This window comes from Scatophagus argus, chromosome 4 (assembly GCF_020382885.2).
Source record: "Scatophagus argus isolate fScaArg1 chromosome 4, fScaArg1.pri, whole genome shotgun sequence".
Taxonomy (NCBI): Eukaryota; Metazoa; Chordata; class Actinopteri; family Scatophagidae; genus Scatophagus; species Scatophagus argus.
The window spans coordinates 7,661,594-7,680,582 of NC_058496.1; the positions used below are offsets into that span (position 1 = coordinate 7,661,594).

The following is an 18,989-nucleotide window of genomic DNA, read 5'->3' on the forward strand; positions in this document are numbered from 1 at the left end:
TTTTTAGCTGCTTACACAACATAATTCTTGATCTCCTGAATTTAACACAGTTAGGACTTCAAAAAACAAGGTTTATACCCAACAATACCATATTGTTGTTCTTCCAAAAACTCAGGTAAAACTGTGGTTGCCTGCAGTACTGGATGCAAACATCCATGTCTATTGGCTCCTGCACACTAGCAGAAAACAGTGACAAAAGTTATTATGACTAACAAACAGAACAAAACACTGCAGCCTGTCAGACCACAAGACAAGAACGACAAACAGACGCACAAACACTCACAAAATCACTTCACCACTACACACTGTTGTATGACACTCATCTCAGAGTAGTCTCCTGGAGAAAAGCTGGTAAAATAAGTGAGACAGAGAGGCGCTGGGTGATGTAAGGCACGATCGTGGTGCAAAAGACTGTCCAGGGTCAGAGACACAGGCTGACAGGTCGAGTAGAAAGAAAAAGGTCACTGGTGGTGGTGAGTGCGGTCATCAGGTCGTTTGATATGAATCCTACGAACACGCTCAATTCGTTCTCGCTCCTCGTCCTCATCCAGATGATGAGATCGTCCTGCAGCGCCCCCTGTGGCCTCCAGAAGAGCATTGTCGGGACCCCTGCCATCGTGGGACTCGTACAGGAGGATGTTGAGGGTCTCTTCATAGATTCGAGCCTCTGGGAACTCCACCTTGCAGAGAAGTGGAATGTTATACAAGACATTAGCGAGATATTTAAACAACATACTGTAGCTCTTTGCTCACAAAGAAGTCTTCAGAGTGGGCATATTACAAATACATATCTACCTTTGTCTGCTTCTTTTCTGTGGCATAAACTATGGAGGTGCAGCACACTTCAGCAATCTTACGCCCCTGGCCATAAAAGGACCAACAACAGATCTCATCCCCAATCACATCTTTGATGAAGAGCACCCGGCCGTTGAATCGCAATGACAGCTTGTCAAACAGCTCAATATTTTTCAGCATGTTGTCATCAGAATTGCTGGGGGGGTAAAGAAAAAGAGTTACAGGATAGTAATTTATTAATACAACTTGCTCTTTCCTTCTATAAGGAGGTGCCTGATATCAATTCAAGGGGTCTCACCTGGTATATGAATATTTGTTGTTGCTTCTGTTATACAGCAGTTTGACAGTAGGCTGAGAAGACAAAGAAGTTTGCATATTGAAAGGAAAATATCAATGACAACTTCCTCTTGATACAGAACACTATAAATTCAGCACATTATGTAAAAACACAACATAACCCACCTTATTTGAGGTTGCAATAAGCTTCTGCTCTTCCTTAGACGATGTCATCAGAGGCACTTTACAAAGGGGCTCATAAGTTTCTTTGTTCTGGAACATAAACAAAAGAAATTTTGTTATTCCACTAAAAAAAAAATTCCACCAGCAAAACTGCAATATACAAGAGAACAGATGCCACCTGGTGGAACACAGTGGCGAAGATGGTTCTTTGCTCACCCAAAAATGTTGAGACTGATGTTTATACAGAAACTGTATATAAAATGCACTGATAAATTAGTTTTTTTTCAGCCAAAAAACAAAAATAAAGAGACTTCTCCCTTATCAGCAGTAGGGTGAGCTATACAGTATGAAAACACAGAAGCATTACCTACTAATATTCCAGTGGAGTTAATTTAACAAAAACTCTAATGATATGATGATAGATGAAGCATTAATATACTGCCCTGCCTAAATGACAGCTCTTTGGTGATGTTACCTGCAAGGCAGCTGTACATTCATCAGCTAGGCCTTGGACAAGATAATACTTGGCCTCAGCAAGCAGTTCCTCTGTTTCCCGTCGACTGTCTGGGAGCGGCACTGCCCCGTCTCTAAGGTAGTTAAGGATTGTTCCAAAATGTTTCCCACAGCGATCAATCAAAATCCAGCCTTAGGTAAGAAATTATGAAATATTATTTAGTAAAAGATCACTGTCGGTACAAGGATGACATATATCCTGCATATAATTTAAGGCTCACCTTCACTGTCTGTGAGGACCTCCATCCTGCCACTGAACATGGCTTTGAGCATTGTGTCCTGTTTGGTTAGTGTCTGCATTGTAGTGTAGTACAGTGCCCCGCCCACATTTAACTTCACATATTTAGAGCTGGGGCTGGAGCCCTTGAAGGATGTTGTCCGGGTTGTAGCTGCTGGCACTGCCGAGCTCACCACACTCTCTCCTGACATCTCTTCCTGAGAGAGCACAACACAAAACATAAACTTAGATCGTATGTCACTGGATTCATTTTAGGGCACTGGGTTAAAAAGGTAAATGACTATTACCACGCAGGTCAATGTTAATGTATATACCCTCCTTTTTTAGAATAAGGCTGACTTCCCTAACAACTAGGCCCCAAGCCCATTTGTTGTTACTTAAGATGCAATTCCTTATACAAGGTTACAGATACAGAATTTCATTATTTACAAAGCACAAGAACTTATAGAAGCAGAACTGTATATTTCAGACTGAATCCCAATGAATTAAGAGTGTCCATTTTAAATGTGATTAAGAAACATGTTACCCACTGTAAGGGTATGTCTCAAGTTTTAATCGTTTATGGACAACAATAGAAGTCAATGGCTCAGACGAATAAACTTTAGCAGGCTTAACATTAGTAAGATCAATTCATTGCTGGTATTGTTATGAGATTTGTTGAAGAAAGTGTAAAATATCGTCACTCTAATCCATTAATTCGCTAAATGAAACACATTTAATGACTTGTGCATTTTCTTGGGGACTTCCCCCAGTTCTAAAATCGTCATAAAAGGTTTCCTAGAAAAATGCTAATAAAATCGCATACACATAACCAACAGGGCTTCTTCATGGAATCACAGGAGCCTTTTTTTGTTTTTTATTTTGAAAAATTGTAACAACAAAAAGTGACCCTCCGCTGAGGCTTAAACAAAAGTGACCTTTAAACCTATGAAAAACGTATAGGAGGTTTATCATTCTATTATTATAACTTTAGGAGACACTTTTCAGGTTCAGGTTGCCATGATAAAACAACCTTTTAAAAAAAAGCTGAAACAGGACAGAGTCCATTCAGAGTCACTGCTCGGTTGCTCCCCTTTTTGAAAGCAAAGCTGATATTAAAACCAATTATACTATATCCGTGCGACTATTCCCGGTATTTTTCAGCTATATATGTAAGAAAGTAAAACACTCAACCGCATCCCTGTGTCGGATAGCTAGGAAAAGTCGGTCGTAATTTGATTTTAGCCAGCACGGCTAATGAGTTAGCTGGCTAGTTAGCATTAACAAAAGTTACCTATATTATTAGGACAAAACAAGAGATACACCTATGTTGACACATGATATTAAACAACTTTCCATGCATAATGTTGCTAGCGTATCTGTAATCGCTTTTGAAAACATAAAAGGCTATTTACCATAGAACCCAAGCAGACTTGTTAATTGTAGCTTGCTAACGTCAGTCAGCTAACACCCACTTTCTTCCGGTCCAACGCTGCGCACTTGTGAAAATGACGTCAACGTCCCGTTTAAAGGGGCAGGTAACATTATTTTGTTTAATTTTACACAATGTTAAACAGTGCCCAAGATGTGCCCAAGTAATACATAAATAATAATACAGCCCACCACCCCACCCTCTCCATGTCCTACAACTTTTAGTTAATACACCGAAGAAAAAAGATTTAATTACATTAGTGTTCTGAACATTTCCGCTGTTGAAGGAGTAACAGTGATAACAGTCCCACCATCACCAACCCAACACACTGTCCTAAAGCATTATTCACCACCACAAATAAAATTAGTGTTGTTGCAACACGAATTAAAATAGTTTGGGATGTCCCAGACCTTCTCTCGATGAATAGTCTCGTAAAATGATTTATAGATGTGGACAAACACTACCCGGGAGTCTTTTAATGCGACACAGCGGGATTAATGGCTGCAGTCAATGTACAGATCTCCTCTCATTGTTTACATTTCGAAACGGTATGTTTCCCGTGTTTTTCGGGCTGTCATTGATACTCGATCAAACCTAACTCCGCAATGATGTCGAATATCTCTAAATTATAGCGAAAAGATTCTCCCCACGACAATATCAAGCCGATAACCGGCGAACTAGCTCTGTGTGCTAACTATTCCAGCTCCTCCATCGCCCGCTGCTCCAGAGATGGCAAGTTAGTCTTCATCTTTCGTTTGTCTTTCCTCCTCTTGGATCTCAAGGACAACCAAATGATTAGTGAGGTCTAGCCCCAGGTGAGCCTAAAGGCCAGACAGCATCTCCATTTAAGGAATATCGCAGGTAAATTCAACTATTATGCTCACTCAAAACAGTTTGATGACATGCAGTTGTTACGATACTCTATTATAACAATGACAACGTTAATAAAGCACAAATGTGTGCTCGGGAGCCACTATTTAAATGTCTCCGATACAAGCATGCGGATGATCAGGGATATCGTTATGTAATTCATCGGGTGAAATTCTCCTTTTCCAGGGTGCACGATGTTTACTGCGTCTCAGAGCTCCAAGTCCGAGTTCCTGGACAAAGCCAGACAGGCCAGGGAGGAAAGGAAAGGACAGAAAGACAAGGAGAGAGCAGCAACGCACATCCAAGCCCTGGTCAGGAGCTTTCTCTGTCGATGCAGACTCAAGAAGCAAATAAGGTAATCTCCAATTTTATTTATTGCAGGTTCATTAGTCGCCTGTGATTTGAAGAGCTTTGAGCTTTAGTTCGGTATGTTTGCCATGAGCTTCATAAGTAAAAAGTTTTTTTTTTTTTTTGCATAGATAGAATAATTATTACTCAGTTTTGTGTTCATGTAATCATTTTTTTTTAATATTGTTATTCTTTGTCCCCTCAGGAAGGAGACTGATGACTATTTTCTAGCTTCTGAAACTGGGAAGTCAAAAAGAAATGCACTGTCAATTTTTAAAATTGCTCGGAAATTGCTATTCATATATCAGCAAGAGGATAAGCTGGTGCGTACACAAGTAGTTCACTTTCACAACAAAGTTTCTTTCTCCACCCGTGTAGAGACTGTTGGAAATATAACAGCAGTAATTTATCCACTTGTCTCGAGCTGTGAAACTTAAATGATTGTAATTTTGTTCACAGAGGTTTGAGAAGCTCTGTCGTGCTATCCTTGCCAGCATGGAGGTTGAAAATGAACCTAAAGTGAGTGTATAGATGTGTACACCCTCCACGTACGAACAATTTTTAAATGTCATTTTTGTCACTCACTGTTCTTGCATTTGGCCCTCAGGTCTGGTATGTTTCCTTGGCTCTTTCCAAAGACCTTACTATTCCCTGGCTCAAACAGATAAAAGATATTCTGTGGACTTGCTGTCAGCGACTGAAGAATTTAAAGGTTAGTCCTGATTTGAAGCAGAAGAATATGTTTTGTTTTGATATTCCTATGATTTTAATTTTACCCATCACTGTTTGTTTTGTCATTTGCAGCCAGACATACTTCAGGACAATAAACTGATAACGCTCTATCTCACCATGCTGTTGACCTTCACAGACACTTCAACTTGGCGGATAGTCAGGGGGAAGGGTAAGTCTAGAGCCAAGTTATAAACATACCTTTTGTTACTGCAGGTCATGCTTTCTGCAAAGACAAAACATATCATTCTGCATTATTTTAGGGGAAGCTCTCAGACCTGCTTCGATGAGATTTTGTGAAAATATCATGGGCCATCTCAATCAAAAGGGATTCTATTCTGTTCTGCAGGTTCAGTATTGCAGCTGACATTTTTTCAGTTTGATCTATTCAATTTAATGAAATTGTGTGCCATCTATTTTTTTCTTCACTGCTAGTTGTAATGTTAACTTTTCTTGTTTAGATCTTGCTGACCAATGGCTTGGCTCGCTCTAAACCGTCTCTCTCCAAAGGCACTCTGACAGCCATTTTCACTTTGTCACTAAGGTGAGCTGGGAGCCAGTAATTCCATGACTGTAACAGCCAGAAAAAATAATAATATTCTAGCTTTAATACGTAAAGTTATATCCGGTTCTGTTACATTCGTTTTGCTTTGAAGTTTTGTGCTTTTAGTTGCAGGCTGTCCTTTTAACCAAATCCAATATTTTTCAGGCCAGTCGTTGCCGCTCACTTCTCTGATAACCTGCTAAGATCATTCCTCATTCACATCATGTCTGTTCCAGCCGTTGTATCCCATCTCAGTGTCCTTACTCCAGAGGTAAAGACCCAATTATGTATCATGTATTATTGTTTGAATTGATTGAATTATTACAGAGTAGGTATTGAAATCTGCTCTGTCCCAACAGAGTATGACGTCCATCCAGACGCATGACCTGCTGCGGAAGTTCATTCTTTTTCTCAGTCGGGAAGAACAGTGTATGGACATCTGTGTGTGTCTCGAGGGGAGCCACACTCTCTGTTTACTTGGTATAGTATTTTGGATGAATATTTGGGCTTGCACTTCAGTTGATGCAGTCTAGTCATGTACAAATGAGAGGATCATCATGTGTCCTGCGAACCGTTAATTTGACAGTTGTGGCTCTATCCTTCCAATGTTTGTTAGGCAACCTAATCCACTTGGGTTGCCTCAATGAGAGGGTCCTTGAGGAGGAGGCAAACCATTTTGTGAAGGACCTGACTGACATGCTGTCCTACTGCCAGAGATATGTATCCCAAAAGAAGTCCAACCTTACCCACTGGCACTCTGTCCTGGGCTGGTTCTCCCAAACTGTAGACTACGGGTCAGTGAAACAATTTAGTTGCTTATGCAATGAAAATTGAATAGAGAATAGGTTCCCAGGAGGCCTAAAGTATGCAAGCAGAGGAAGGAAATGGACTGCTAGGCTTGTTCAGGCTGTTGTCCTTCTTGAGGAAAAGCTATAGCTTACTATTAGTTGCCCATATAGGCTGAATATTAAGCCATCACATGCTGTATGCCTTTAAAGCATAATTTTTTGTTTACCTAATGCCAGTGGCTTGTAGTTGACTTTGTCTCCCCTCTGCCTCCTCTTTTCTCTCGTTCTCTGCAGCCTGAATGAGTCAATGCCACTGGTCACTAAACAGCTTCAGTACCTGTGGGGCGTTTCTGTCATTCGGACGCTCTTTAGCGACGTCCTCTCTAAAAAGCTGGAGAGTCAGGAGCCTACTCCCCCACCCCCACAGCCCAGCACATCACAAAACAATCTACCAGTTAAAAGTGAGTTATAAACCTAAACTTATATTCTATTCTTGTATTTCACAATCTGATGAGTTTAATGTTAAAAGGGGGTTGACGGTTTTCTGTATCCCTGACCTGTCTGTGTTTTCACAGACCTCTTTAAGCGGGCATTTCAGAAGTCAGCTTCTGTGCGTAACATCCTGAAACCAGTCGGGGGGAAGCGAGTCGACTCAGCTGAGGTTCAGAAGGTTTGCAGTATCTGTGTGCTTTATCAGACTGCTCTGTCTACACTGACACAAATACGACTCCAGATTCTCACTGGTCAGTACCACAGTCTTTTTTAAATATTATACAAACATATGGTATTTTGGAAACATCCTTGAGTGTGTCACTGTATGTTCCTTCTTGTTCTGCAGGTCTGACACATCTTGATGACCTTTTGCCCAAACTTTGGGCCTTCATCTGTGAGCTCGGTCCTCAGGGAGGCCTCAAACTGTTCATGGAGTGTCTGAACAATGACACAGAAGAGTCCAAGCAGCTACTGGCGATGCTCATGCTCTTCTGCGACTGCTCACGGCACCTCATCACGTAATTTCAGCAACTGTGTTGTGCATAAATTGCCCAGTTTATCAGCAAAATTTTATGACACACTGTTATTGTGCTACAGAATTCTGGATGACATTGAAGTCTATGAAGAACAAACATCTTTCAAGATAGAAGAACTCCTCACTATCTCCTCATTTCTGAACACCTTTGTGTACAAGATGATATGGGATGGAATCTTGGGTGCGTATGTGGCTTAATGAATCTTTGACGTGATAATTGAAAAAAGAAATATTTGTGTTTAAAGGATGTTTTGTATTTTGTGTTTAACAGAAAATGCTAAGGGAGAGAAACTGGAGTTGTTCCACAGTGTTCACGGCTGGTTGATGGTGCTTTATGAACGTGACTGCAGGCGTCGATTCACCCCTGATGACCACTGGCTGCGCAAGTAAATGAAAAGCTGTTGATATTCTAAACACACTGGCCTTCTGTTTAAGCATAGACTGCTTTGTGATTAAATTTAAATCCTCTCCTTAACATCTTTGCGATGTTGCATTCAGGGACCTGAAGCCCAGCCTGTTGTTCCAAGAGCTGGAAAAAGGCAAGAAAAGAGCCCAGCTGTTACTGCAGTATATCCCACATGTCATTCCGCATAAAAATGTGAGTAAACAGGATCCTTAAATTCAAGGGCAGAGTGGAGTTTTCATTTTTTCAGCTGTGTAATCACTCTCCCTCTCATTTTAGAGGGTGCTGCTTTTCAGAAACATCGTCACAAAGGAAAAAGAAAACTTGGGTTTGATAGAGACAAGCTCTGCTTCACCACATGTCACCCACATTACCATCCGTCGCTCACGGATGTTAGAGGTATGGAGTCCATATATCAGTCATATTTAGTACAGTGCTACCCCGTACCAGTTGGTCTATAATAACACTCATGTTTCCTGTCCTAAGGATGGATATGACCAGCTTCGCCGATTACCAGCAAATTCTATAAAAGGCGTCATTCGTGTGAAATTTGTCAATGATCTGGGAGTAGACGAGGCCGGTATTGATCAGGATGGTGTGTTCAAAGAGTTTCTAGAGGAGATAATTAAGAAGGTGTTCAATCCTGCCCTCAATTTGTTCAAGGTAAATCAGGCAAATGAAAAGGCCTTTTTAGTCTGCTGACTTGAGATTTGACAGTTTGATTTAATTTGTTATTTATTTTCTGTAGACTACAAGTGGAAATGAAAGGCTGTATCCTTCACCTACATCATACATCCATGAGAATCATTTGCAGCTGTTTGAGTTCGTGGGGAAGATGCTCGGGAAAGCTGTATATGAGGTATTTTTATGTAGAAATGCCCTCAATTGTTGCTGTCTTCTCTGAACGCCCAGTTTTTAAGCTAATCTTCAGTGCATCCCTAACTGTAACCTCTGTGGACGCAGGGCATTGTTGTGGATGTCCCTTTTGCCTCCTTCTTCCTCAGTCAAGTCTTGGGTCACCACCACAGCACTTTCTACAGCTCCATCGACGAGCTGCCCTCCCTGGACTCAGAGTTTTACAAGAACCTCACTTCCATCAAGGTCGGATAGAATTACTTTTTTACGTTTTGACAATTTAAATTTTCAGTACCTTGTCCCATTTTCATCTCACATCTTTCATTTTATTTTTTTCAGCGCTATGATGGAGATGTAGGGGATCTCGGACTGACGTTATCCTATGATGAGGATGTTATGGGACAGGTAGGAACAGAGAATGTGAAGGATATGATACAATGTAGATAAATATATGACATCCATAAACCTAAAAGCTACCTCTCATGTTCCCTTACAGCTTGTGTGTCATGAGTTGATACCTGGGGGGAAAACCATGCCAGTCACAAATGAAAACAAGTATGTAAATCCATATCAGACTGAAAAAATTAATGGGTACTGACTCAGTTAATAAGCTTTCACTTCTCTCCTTTTGGTGGTTGTTGTGAACTCAATTTCAACTCTTGCCTAACTCTGCAATCTCCTGCAGGATCAGCTACATCCACCTCATGGCTCATTTCCGGATGCACACGCAGATTAAGGAGCAAACGGCTGCTTTCATTCGGGGCTTCCGCAGCATCATTAATCCGGAGTGGCTGCACATGTTTTCCACGCCTGAAGTTCAGCGTCTTGTCTCAGGAGACAATGCTGAGATTGATCTGGATGACCTCAAGTATGTGACATTTTAAAACATCATTAATGAGGACTAAATTCTTCTTCTTTACTTGCCGTGCAACCACAACAGTCATACTCATTGTAATCTAAGTTTCCTCACTAAATGTATCCAAAATATAGAAGGGATGTCAGAGTCACCACAGACCTTTTGCTTTATCTGTGCTTCCTGGGTACAGAGATTCTCATCTTTGTTCTCTTCCTGTCTCTCTCAGAAAACACACTGTCTACTATGGAGGTTTTCACAGCAGCCATCGTGTCATCATCTGGCTGTGGGACATCCTGTCCAGTGACTTCAGTGCTGAAGAGAGGGCTATGTTTCTTAAAGTAAGTTGCTGACTGTTTTTAACCTTCACAGCCAAATGCTTTTCATTTCAAATGCAAGGTGGTTCATCACTCATCTAAAATGTGTTTTCACAGTTTGTTACCAGCTGCTCAAGGCCACCTCTTCTAGGTTTTGCCTACCTCAAACCACCTTTCTCCATCCGCTGTGTGGAAGTTTCAGATGATCAGGTAAGAATAGTAAAGGAAAAAAATCTGTGCTGCTTATAAGTTACATTTGTATGTGTGTATATCCGTGTGTTACGTTTGTACTAACAGAGCATTTTCTTGTGTCTAGGACACTGGAGACACCCTGGGCAGTGTTCTTAGGGGCTTTTTCACTATCCGAAAGAAGGAGCCTGGTGGTCGACTTCCCACTTCATCAACGTGCTTCAACCTGCTCAAGCTGCCCAACTACAGCAAGAAGAGCATCTTGCGTGACAAACTGCGCTACGCTATCAGTATGAACACAGGCTTCGAGCTCTCATAACTCTGCTGCATCAGAACAATCTTCACAGGAGTGTTGTATTAAGGAGCCTGAATGAAACACGAGGCTTGGACCGGTCACAACAAAAGGGCATCACCTAAACTAAATGGGGATCATGAAGGACCTACAGACTCTCCTTTTATCTCTTTTTTTTTTAAACTGGATGAGCTCTGGTCGACTTCAGCCCACTCCCTCACATCAAAGAGGATGCTGTTTCTTGCAGCACAATCTCATTTTTAGTATCTCCCTTTTTCCACCCTCAAAATTCAATGTTGTGTATTTAACTTAATGAAATACGGAGTTACAGTGGCTAGATCTCTGTTTCTCAGGCGTAGCAGAATCTTCCTCGGCTCTAACACTCCCATTCTAAGCGAACCGGAAAGCAATACAGATGCAATGCAAGCCATTAGACACTTGGTCGACTCACTCGAGTGAAACCAAGCGATGCATTGTTAATATACTTACAAGCTTGGACTCCATTATATAATCAACTTTTAGATGATACTGGATGAGTCTTAAAGTGTTTTGCTGAACCTAAGGCATCTTTTTTAAACGGAAGACAAATCAGTGTCTTGTGTTCGACCTCCATGAAGGAGGATTGGTTCACAACAGTGTCCCTGTGTTTATTACATTGTATCCCATTTTGTGTAAAGTCATTTTGACCTCATTTGATTTCTTTCCGCTAAAAGACACTGCAGTGACCTGAGAGAGGGAGAGAAGTCGGCCCTCTTGTTCTCACTACATTCGGAAATCTTAACATCTGCCTCAGTTTTGGTGAAGCAGTAGAATTTCTGGACATGACAAAAAATGGGATGTTGTTGGCCCTTGCTGTAGCATTTGACTTTTGAGTAGACAAAAACTGGAAATGTTTTATCACTTATTTGTATCTGCCCAGTGAAACAAACGCAGCTGTCCATTCTCACACATCTGTGTTTGACCTCCACACAAAAATATAGAAAAGTAAACTTAATCATTGATGTTAGTCTTTGTACTTAATACTAGAAAAAATGAATATTTCTCACTACATGTTTGAATAATGCTGAGTGCCTCATATAACCCCCCCCCCACCCCCCCCCCCTCGCTCACACATCAGACAGTAACCAATAACCACGTATATCGGATACAAGCCATAAAAACGGGGACTGTGTACCTGGACTTCTTGTCTGCTTCGACCCATAAAAAAAGTGCAGCAACTCAACCACTTTTCAACCACTACACCATCAACAACAACAACCGAGGAGGGATTTCATGCGATGAACTCTCATCTTTTTGAACTTTTAAAGCCATTTAGAAAAGAATTAGAGGTTGAAAAACCTCTCAACATGATGTCATGGACTGGTTCACTAACCAAATGTGACTGCTTGATTTGATGTTCCCTTGGATGGAAAAGGCGCACACGTGTCTGCTCTTTGTGGCTGCTGGGGAAAAGGGACATGAGGGTGAATGTTACCTTATAAGCCTATATATTACTTTACACAGGGTTCAGTTGCATTGTAAAACTAATGAAGATACGATTTAGTCATGAACCAGAAAGAGGACTGTAACTTTAAAAGAAAGGGTGAAAAGAAAGTATCAAATCTTAACCAAGTTCTTTAATATGCAAAAAAAAAAAGCGTTTTCTGTCAGAAATGGGTATAGATACTTTTGCTATAAAACATACTGGTCATTACTCACACACTATACAGTGTTGAATAAACCTGCAGTCTACTAATGAGATTAAAATATGTTAAGATCTGACAAATCACTTCGGAGGATCTCGCTGCAGCTCTCCTCCTTTCCTATTCCTGTAAGACGTGGAAACACCGCGAATGGACTGACGCAGGAGTGCGTGTTCATGTGCAAGAGGGATGGAAGATACCTCACAAGCTCGTCTGTCTCGTCTGATGAGGTCACTCATCTGTTTTAAATGATGTCAAGAGTAGGATTTAGGCTTTAAATGTACCAGTGGACTGCTGACGCTGACTTTGAATATCCACCCTTTTATTGCAAAAAAAAAAAATAAATACAAATAAAAAATGTTTGAAATCTTCTCATCATTCATGTCACAGTTTTCCATCTCTTCTTTAAAAGTGTCTCTTTGGGGATACGGTAATGTTAAATCATGTACACCGGTGTAATATAAAACATTTAGTTTAAATCGTTTAACACAGGGGGGGGTGTTTTTTTTTCTTCACTCTGATTCTTAACATTTAATTAGCGAGTTTATTACACACACCTGCTGAGTGTGGCAGGAAGTCTGGGACGCCACTGTGGGACTGCGCATGGGCAGAGAAGTAACACGTTAAAAACATTAACAGGAGCCTGTGGGATTGAGAATGTGTCATAATACCACATTTTCTGTTGTGCCGGAATAACGTGCATGGCGGATTATGGTGTAAATGCGCACGACCGACTGTGTTCTCCTTTGTTCCCGGGTGAGAGGTGAGCGCTGCTGCTAATTTCCTCCTCGCCAGTTGCAGCTGTCTGAACCTGCAGTATCACCATGAGCGGCCCGCCGAGCCCTTCTCCTGCCCGGTGGTTCAAGACGCTGAGAAGGTAATGTATAATAGGAGTTGGAGTTCTTTACACTCTTTTCCGTTCTCCGTGCACCATGGGAGAAGGTGTCAAATTCATTTTGTACTCATGTTGTTTTGTGGTGAAGTAAATTAAATGTAAGGCAAAAAAAGTGTGTTTATCTCCCTAAATTACTGGGGACAGTGAGTTAGACAGTCCTTGCTTCACCTCTGCAAAAGGCCTTGGAGTGGCCAGGGTTCATTAGACTGCAGCTTTCTTAGTTTATGTGCATCACCTGATTGGTTGGAGTTGTTAGGAATTTCACTAAGGTCCCTGCCAGTGGGGCTTCTACTTAACTGGTGCATAGGCTTAACTGCACACTGACTGCATTCAGAAAGGCCAGCAGAGGAGGATTCTTGACTGAAATAAACATGAGTGGAAAAGTAAGGGCGTGCAATGCTTGTCAGAGGAATGGCCGGATAACATGCAGAAGGTACAGGTGATGACCTGCGGATTGTGGATGTGTGTTTCTTGTCCTGTGGTGTTTAAAAACTGGTGGCACGGCTGCTGTTTCAGGACCAGGCTGGGGGAGCCATGTTTGAAGACATACCCTCTGGAGTGCATAGATCTGCTGAAGAGGGCAAGAGTCGCCTTTCAGGCTGGACGCACCCTCAAGGATGGCTTCAGACTGGCTCAGCTGGAGGCTGTGGTGCAGATGCTGGAGGAACATGAGTGTGACTTTGTGGATGCTCTTGGAAGGGACCTTCATAAGGTGAGGGATGGAGCAGTCATCTGTAGTGCCTGTGCTTGTTAAAAACATGAGATAGTGACAGCTGTAAGAGTTTGTCTTCTTTCTTTTTTTGTTCTTTTTTTTGTTTTAAACCAGCCACGGTTTGAGACAGTTGTGTCAGAACTGGTTCTTGTCAAGAGCGAGGCATTTTATGCCATCAACAACCTAAAGAAGTGGATGCAGCCACAGCATGTGGAAAGAAACCTGGTGAGCCTTTTCTGTTTGTGAAGCCACCCCCCCCCCCCCAAAAAAATACTTAATAATGTTATTGGGATTATTCATGATTTGCACAACCTTTTTGGAATGAACATTCCGTCTGGCTGCTACAAAGAAATGTATTGTGTCGCCAAAGCAGATTAAAACTAAGTTGCTGTGCTCTTTCTGTGAGAATAAAGTTGGCTGATGTTTCTCTTTGTGTCAGTCAACCTGTGCACTGATGCCCACTTTCAGTCATGAAAGCTTTGTTGCTAACTTAATTTTCTGCTTGACTGGTATAGTCCACCACTTTGGACGAGTGTCTGGTGGTCAGTGAGCCGCTCGGGGTGGTGTTTATCGTGGGGACCTGGTGTAATCCTGTCCAAATGTGCCTGGTGCCACTGGTCGGGGCAATCGCAGCGGGTGCAGACACTCAAGACCCTCATTTATTCTGTTTAATTCCAGTATTACTTTTCCGCACACACGATCACTGATGATATTTTGTTAACTTGTGTAGGAAACTGTGCAGTCATCAGTCCCTCTGAGTGCACCGCTCACACAGCAGAGCTACTTCACCGTCTCATCCCCTTTTACCTCGACAATGTGAGTAATTATTTGGTAGTTTTTCATTTAACAAGATACAGCAGAGTTTTTTTTTCTCAAAAGGATGAATGAATGCTTAGTATTTACTTTGATGAAATAGATAGTTGAGGATTTTTAGTTCACTAACTTCCAATAACTAATGACTGATTTATATGCATCTAATGACCAGAACAGCATTTGGTCTGTGTGCTTGTAAAGAGGACATTGTTCAAAAACTCAGAAGTTTTGATGAAACCTGAGGTTAGATTGTTCAGTTCTGGAAGCATGGAAAGATTTACCTTCTGTTATCCTTGGCTAACTCCAAAGTAGACTCTGCGACTATGATTTTGCAGTTGTAATCTGTGTATTGACAGTAACAATGTTATGATCTGACCTAATGATCTTGTTTTCCTCAAGGAATGCTTCCATGTGATCCTTGCAGGCACAAATGACTTGCCTGAAGTTGTGGAACTTAAATTTGACCATGTTTTTTTTACAGGTAAAGACAAACTTAGCTTTAAATAAATTTTGTGATTTATTTATGTAAATGAATTCACCTCAAGTTGTTAAGGATGTCTGCCAACATCTAGGAAACAGAGAGGAAGGCAGCAGAATTGCTCAGGCTGCCGCTCGCACACTCACACCCGTCACCCTGATTTTGGGTGGCAAGAACCCGTGTTATGTGGACCAACACTGTGAGATTGCCACCACCGCGCAGCGCATTGCTTGGGCACGTTTTCACAATGCTGGACAGAGCTTGGTGGCTCCTGACTACATCCTGTGCCACAGGGATGTCAAAGCACGGTTGGTGCAGGCCCTGAAGTGCTGCCTAATGCAGTTCTACGGTTCTGATCCCAAAGAGTCCCGCAGTTATGGCCGCATGGTCAATCTAGAGTTCTTCAACCGCACAAGAGACATGCTGTGGAGATCTGGCAAGGTGGCTGTGGGTGGGCAAGTGATAGAAGCAGAGAAATATATCGGTAAGCATCCTCTGCGCGTGATTTTCTGAAACAAACCCAACTGTGTCATATACATTAGATTTAATGCTGAAGTAGACTTTTTTTTTTCTATCCGAAGCCCCAACGATATTAACAGAAGTAGTGGAACAAGATCTTATCATGCAAAAGGATGTTTTTGGCCCAGTTCTTCCTGTTCTGACTGTAAACAACATGGATGAGGCAATTGACTTCATAAATAAGCAAGAGAAACCTCTCTGTGTGTATGCATACTCCAGTAACAGCAAGGTACGTGAGAAATGAAAGTGGAGACACAGTGTATTCATTGTTTGAGCCTGTTGGTCATGCATTCTGATCACATGTTGGCCCTTCTCGCAGGTCATCTCAAGGCTAATGAGTGAGACCTCTAGTGGAAGTTTTTGCTCCAATGACAGTGTCCTGCAGAGTCTAATGGTGGCTCTGCCTTTTGGTGGAGTTGGTAAGTTGGTGGCATCAGAGTACAAATTATACCAAAGACAGTGGTAGAATATATCCTACAATTTATCAGCTTTCTAAACACTTTTCTTGACAGGTGCCAGTGGAATGGGTTCCTATCATGGCCGCCACAGCTTCGATACCTTCTCCCACAGGAAATCATGCCTGCTAAGAAGCACGCGGTTTGAGTGTGTAACCTATCTGCGTTATCCACCCTATGAGGACCGCAATCTGTCTCTAATGACATGGGCCAGCACCCTGTCCCAGAAGAGCCAGGGCTGGTGCCAGATCCTGTGACTGTGTGGGAAGATGACAACAGAGCCATGTTGGAAGAACGCCGAGCGCAAGACCTGAACAGTTTTGACATGCAAGTGTATTGTTGGTGTATTAAAAATAGATGAGAACAAAAACTGCTGGGATAGAGCCACATCTAACAGAGGAAGAGCAATATCCACAGTTGTTATATGTCTAGGTGATGGCAATTGTAAACAGAATAAGACTTAAAGTGCGTCTGCTGCAGAGCCATGAACGTACTTAAGCTCGACTGAATGTGTGTGCTTGATGAAACATTAACTGCAAAATGAAATATCAGGGAGGTACAATTGTTGGCTTGATGGTTTAAGAATTAGCCACAGATTCATAATATTCTTAAACTTTATGAAGAAAAAAACTTCTGAATGTCATTCATATTTATTAATACATTTACAATACATATTAAACACTTAGCACCACCCCCAAAACCCAAACAAATTCGGCCTTTCGCTTATTCCTGGTCATTCGTGTCTTTTGTAGATTTTCTCCTCATTGCCTTCTTTCATTGCTGCATATCTGGCCACAGTGAAGAGGTAGTCACTGAGTCTGCATGAAAATGTTGGGAAATTTGTCAAAAATGTTAAGAGCAACCATGTTCTCATACTATTTTCAAAGCACATGACTGACCTGTTCAAAAACTTGGCAACATCTGGGTCTGTCTCCCCTGACCGCACAATTGGAGCAACGCTATAACGAGAACAAAAATCTGTCAGAACCAAGTGGGCTGGAAAAGTGATGGTAATTTTCAGCAAGGAAAAGAGTGCGCTTCAACTAACCTGCGTTCTGCTCTGCGACACACTGTCCGAGCTAAGTGCAATGCTGTGCTGCTCTTTCCTCCAGACTGACACACACACACACACAAAGCACAAGTGTTACTGCAACAGAAACATCCTGGTTTCGTAAGAGCTCAGCGTCTTAGAGGTGTACAAATGAGCTTACAGGTAAAATGAAGTTGGTCAGTGGAGGGAGTTCTTCTGTAAATGTATCAATCCAGGTTTCCAGTTCTACAATTGGTTGAGCAGTAAATTTTGTTCTCTCTTACAAAAACAGAACAGAAAAAATAAACCTAAGAGATCTCCAAGCACATGAAACGCCATATTTTACTGCCTTAAACCAGTCATCAAATACATACTCATGTGACTTTCTCTTGCAGATGATCGAGGGGTGGCAATATTGGAGCCCACATCTTGTAAAATGCACTGTATCTGCAATAAAGACAAAAGCAAAATAATGTCAGAAATCTTATATCTGGCTTGTTTAAAATGAAGGACGTTGCTAAATAGCACATGAAAATCAAACCTTGTCCAGCTGATATGTGAAGGTGTGTCCGTTGTCAAGGCAAAATTCTCTGGCCATGCTGCAATGCACAATTCAACACAGTTCAATTTCAGGTGAGGCAGATAATAGAACAAGCTTTACAGGTATGCTATGCAGAATTTGTTAGTTGCTATTTATAAACACACCATCCAAAGGTGTAGTAAACAAGATTATTGGGCTCATTCCCAGGTTGTTGATATCTGACGACCTTGGAATAAGTTTCAACAGTCAACTGTTTTTGCCAAGAAATATCCCAAACACAACAAAATACTAAGAAATTTAAAAAAAAACACAGACAGAGGGTAGGATTCCTGTGTGATTGAAAACAATTAATACATCTTTAAATATCAGTATTTTAGGGAAATCCTGCATAGTAAACAGTGCAAATATTACCCTATAGCTGATGACAGCTCATCTGTATTTCCCAAGGCTTCAAAAACACCATCTTCCTTTGGTCTCCTTTCTCCTGTAAATGTGCTTGAGAAACCTTTTTGGGGTACAGCAAGAAATGAGTCGACTTTTGTAAGAACTATTTACTGTGGTTACAGTTAATATTTACGATACTGTAGCACGTATTGTGTTGCTGGATGAAACAGAAAAAACAACCTTTGTCTCCGGTTTTGGTGTATATTTTGGGAATCCTGTTCTCTCCTTCAGTGGCATAACTTTTGGAAAAAGAAAAGACAAGGACTCATACCTGATATACACAAACAAGTAAGACATCCATTAACGCATACAAGTTACACATAGTAATTGTATGTTTTGTTTCACTGAGTCTTTAACGTTTCCGTTTCAAACAGGTTAATAAAAATAATTCAGCTACAGTGCTAAAATTGGCTTTAATTTCTACAGTACTTGAGGAGGCTACCTAGCTAGCACTTTGCTATATTACCTGGTTACATGAATAGCAGGAGTTCAACACATTTCACAAGTACTTTGACAAAGAACAATCATGCACAACTACCTTCTGTCTGAACACAATGTTCCGTGCTCGCTTATGAACCTGCCTGTCCTTAAAACACAACGGAAGTAAGCAGGTTTGATTATAAAAGATGCCATATTTAGGCTAAAGGATCTCAGCTACCGCAAATGTGAACGAGATTGGGTAATACATTTGTCCCTCTGGGGTGTCCGTAGTTTCTGGGCGTTTCATTTTCATCGCACGATTGGTCAACTCACCCGGTGGGGGGAGAATCGCGGGACGCTGATTGGACA

General features: G+C 41.5%; 4 protein-coding genes across 5 annotated transcripts; 2 read left to right on the top strand and 2 right to left on the bottom strand.

Moving 5' to 3' along the window:
* Window positions 1–24: 24 nt before the first annotated feature.
* kctd10 (potassium channel tetramerization domain containing 10) lies at window positions 25–3,522 on the bottom strand. Its single transcript, XM_046387340.1, has 7 exons — window positions 3,400–3,522; window positions 1,989–2,202; window positions 1,730–1,899; window positions 1,258–1,344; window positions 1,094–1,146; window positions 796–991; window positions 25–680 (listed from the first exon to the last, which is right to left on the bottom strand). Exons 1-7 carry the CDS (start codon window positions 3,400–3,402, stop codon window positions 462–464), a joined length of 942 nt encoding a protein of 313 aa, XP_046243296.1. The 5' UTR covers window positions 3,403–3,522; the 3' UTR covers window positions 25–461.
* Window positions 3,523–3,864: 342 nt separating this feature from the next.
* On the top strand, window positions 3,865–12,691 carry ube3b (ubiquitin protein ligase E3B). 2 transcript variants are annotated; one of them, XM_046387335.1, is made up of 28 exons: window positions 3,865–3,964; window positions 4,120–4,277; window positions 4,473–4,641; window positions 4,840–4,957; window positions 5,094–5,153; window positions 5,242–5,346; window positions 5,439–5,535; window positions 5,627–5,712; window positions 5,825–5,907; window positions 6,073–6,178; window positions 6,267–6,387; window positions 6,524–6,701; window positions 6,990–7,156; window positions 7,271–7,438; window positions 7,534–7,705; window positions 7,785–7,903; window positions 7,994–8,108; window positions 8,221–8,320; window positions 8,405–8,524; window positions 8,612–8,788; window positions 8,874–8,984; window positions 9,089–9,226; window positions 9,320–9,385; window positions 9,477–9,535; window positions 9,666–9,848; window positions 10,063–10,174; window positions 10,268–10,360; window positions 10,467–12,691. In XM_046387335.1, the coding sequence occupies exons 3-28, from the start codon at window positions 4,481–4,483 to the stop codon at window positions 10,656–10,658; spliced, it is 3,207 nt and encodes a 1,068-aa protein (XP_046243291.1). In that variant the 5' UTR covers window positions 3,865–3,964; window positions 4,120–4,277; window positions 4,473–4,480; the 3' UTR covers window positions 10,659–12,691. The 2 variants fall into 2 exon arrangements, with proteins under 2 accessions (XP_046243291.1, XP_046243292.1); XM_046387336.1 differs by having other exon boundaries at window positions 3,886–3,964; window positions 4,199–4,277.
* A 191-nt stretch (window positions 12,692–12,882) lies between these two features.
* On the top strand, window positions 12,883–16,747 carry aldh3b2 (aldehyde dehydrogenase 3 family, member B2). The gene is made up of 10 exons (XM_046387337.1): window positions 12,883–13,190; window positions 13,725–13,920; window positions 14,035–14,145; window positions 14,436–14,556; window positions 14,651–14,736; window positions 15,133–15,214; window positions 15,306–15,695; window positions 15,793–15,959; window positions 16,050–16,149; window positions 16,243–16,747. Exons 1-10 carry the CDS (start codon window positions 13,138–13,140, stop codon window positions 16,440–16,442), a joined length of 1,506 nt encoding a protein of 501 aa, XP_046243293.1. The 5' UTR covers window positions 12,883–13,137; the 3' UTR covers window positions 16,443–16,747.
* Window positions 16,748–16,819: 72 nt separating this feature from the next.
* On the bottom strand, window positions 16,820–18,906 carry mmab (metabolism of cobalamin associated B). The gene is made up of 9 exons (XM_046387341.1): window positions 18,739–18,906; window positions 18,381–18,439; window positions 18,168–18,261; window positions 17,757–17,814; window positions 17,590–17,662; window positions 17,397–17,494; window positions 17,234–17,298; window positions 17,085–17,144; window positions 16,820–17,003 (listed from the first exon to the last, which is right to left on the bottom strand). The coding sequence occupies exons 1-9, from the start codon at window positions 18,831–18,833 to the stop codon at window positions 16,919–16,921; spliced, it is 687 nt and encodes a 228-aa protein (XP_046243297.1). The 5' UTR covers window positions 18,834–18,906; the 3' UTR covers window positions 16,820–16,918.
* Window positions 18,907–18,989: the final 83 nt, after the last annotated feature.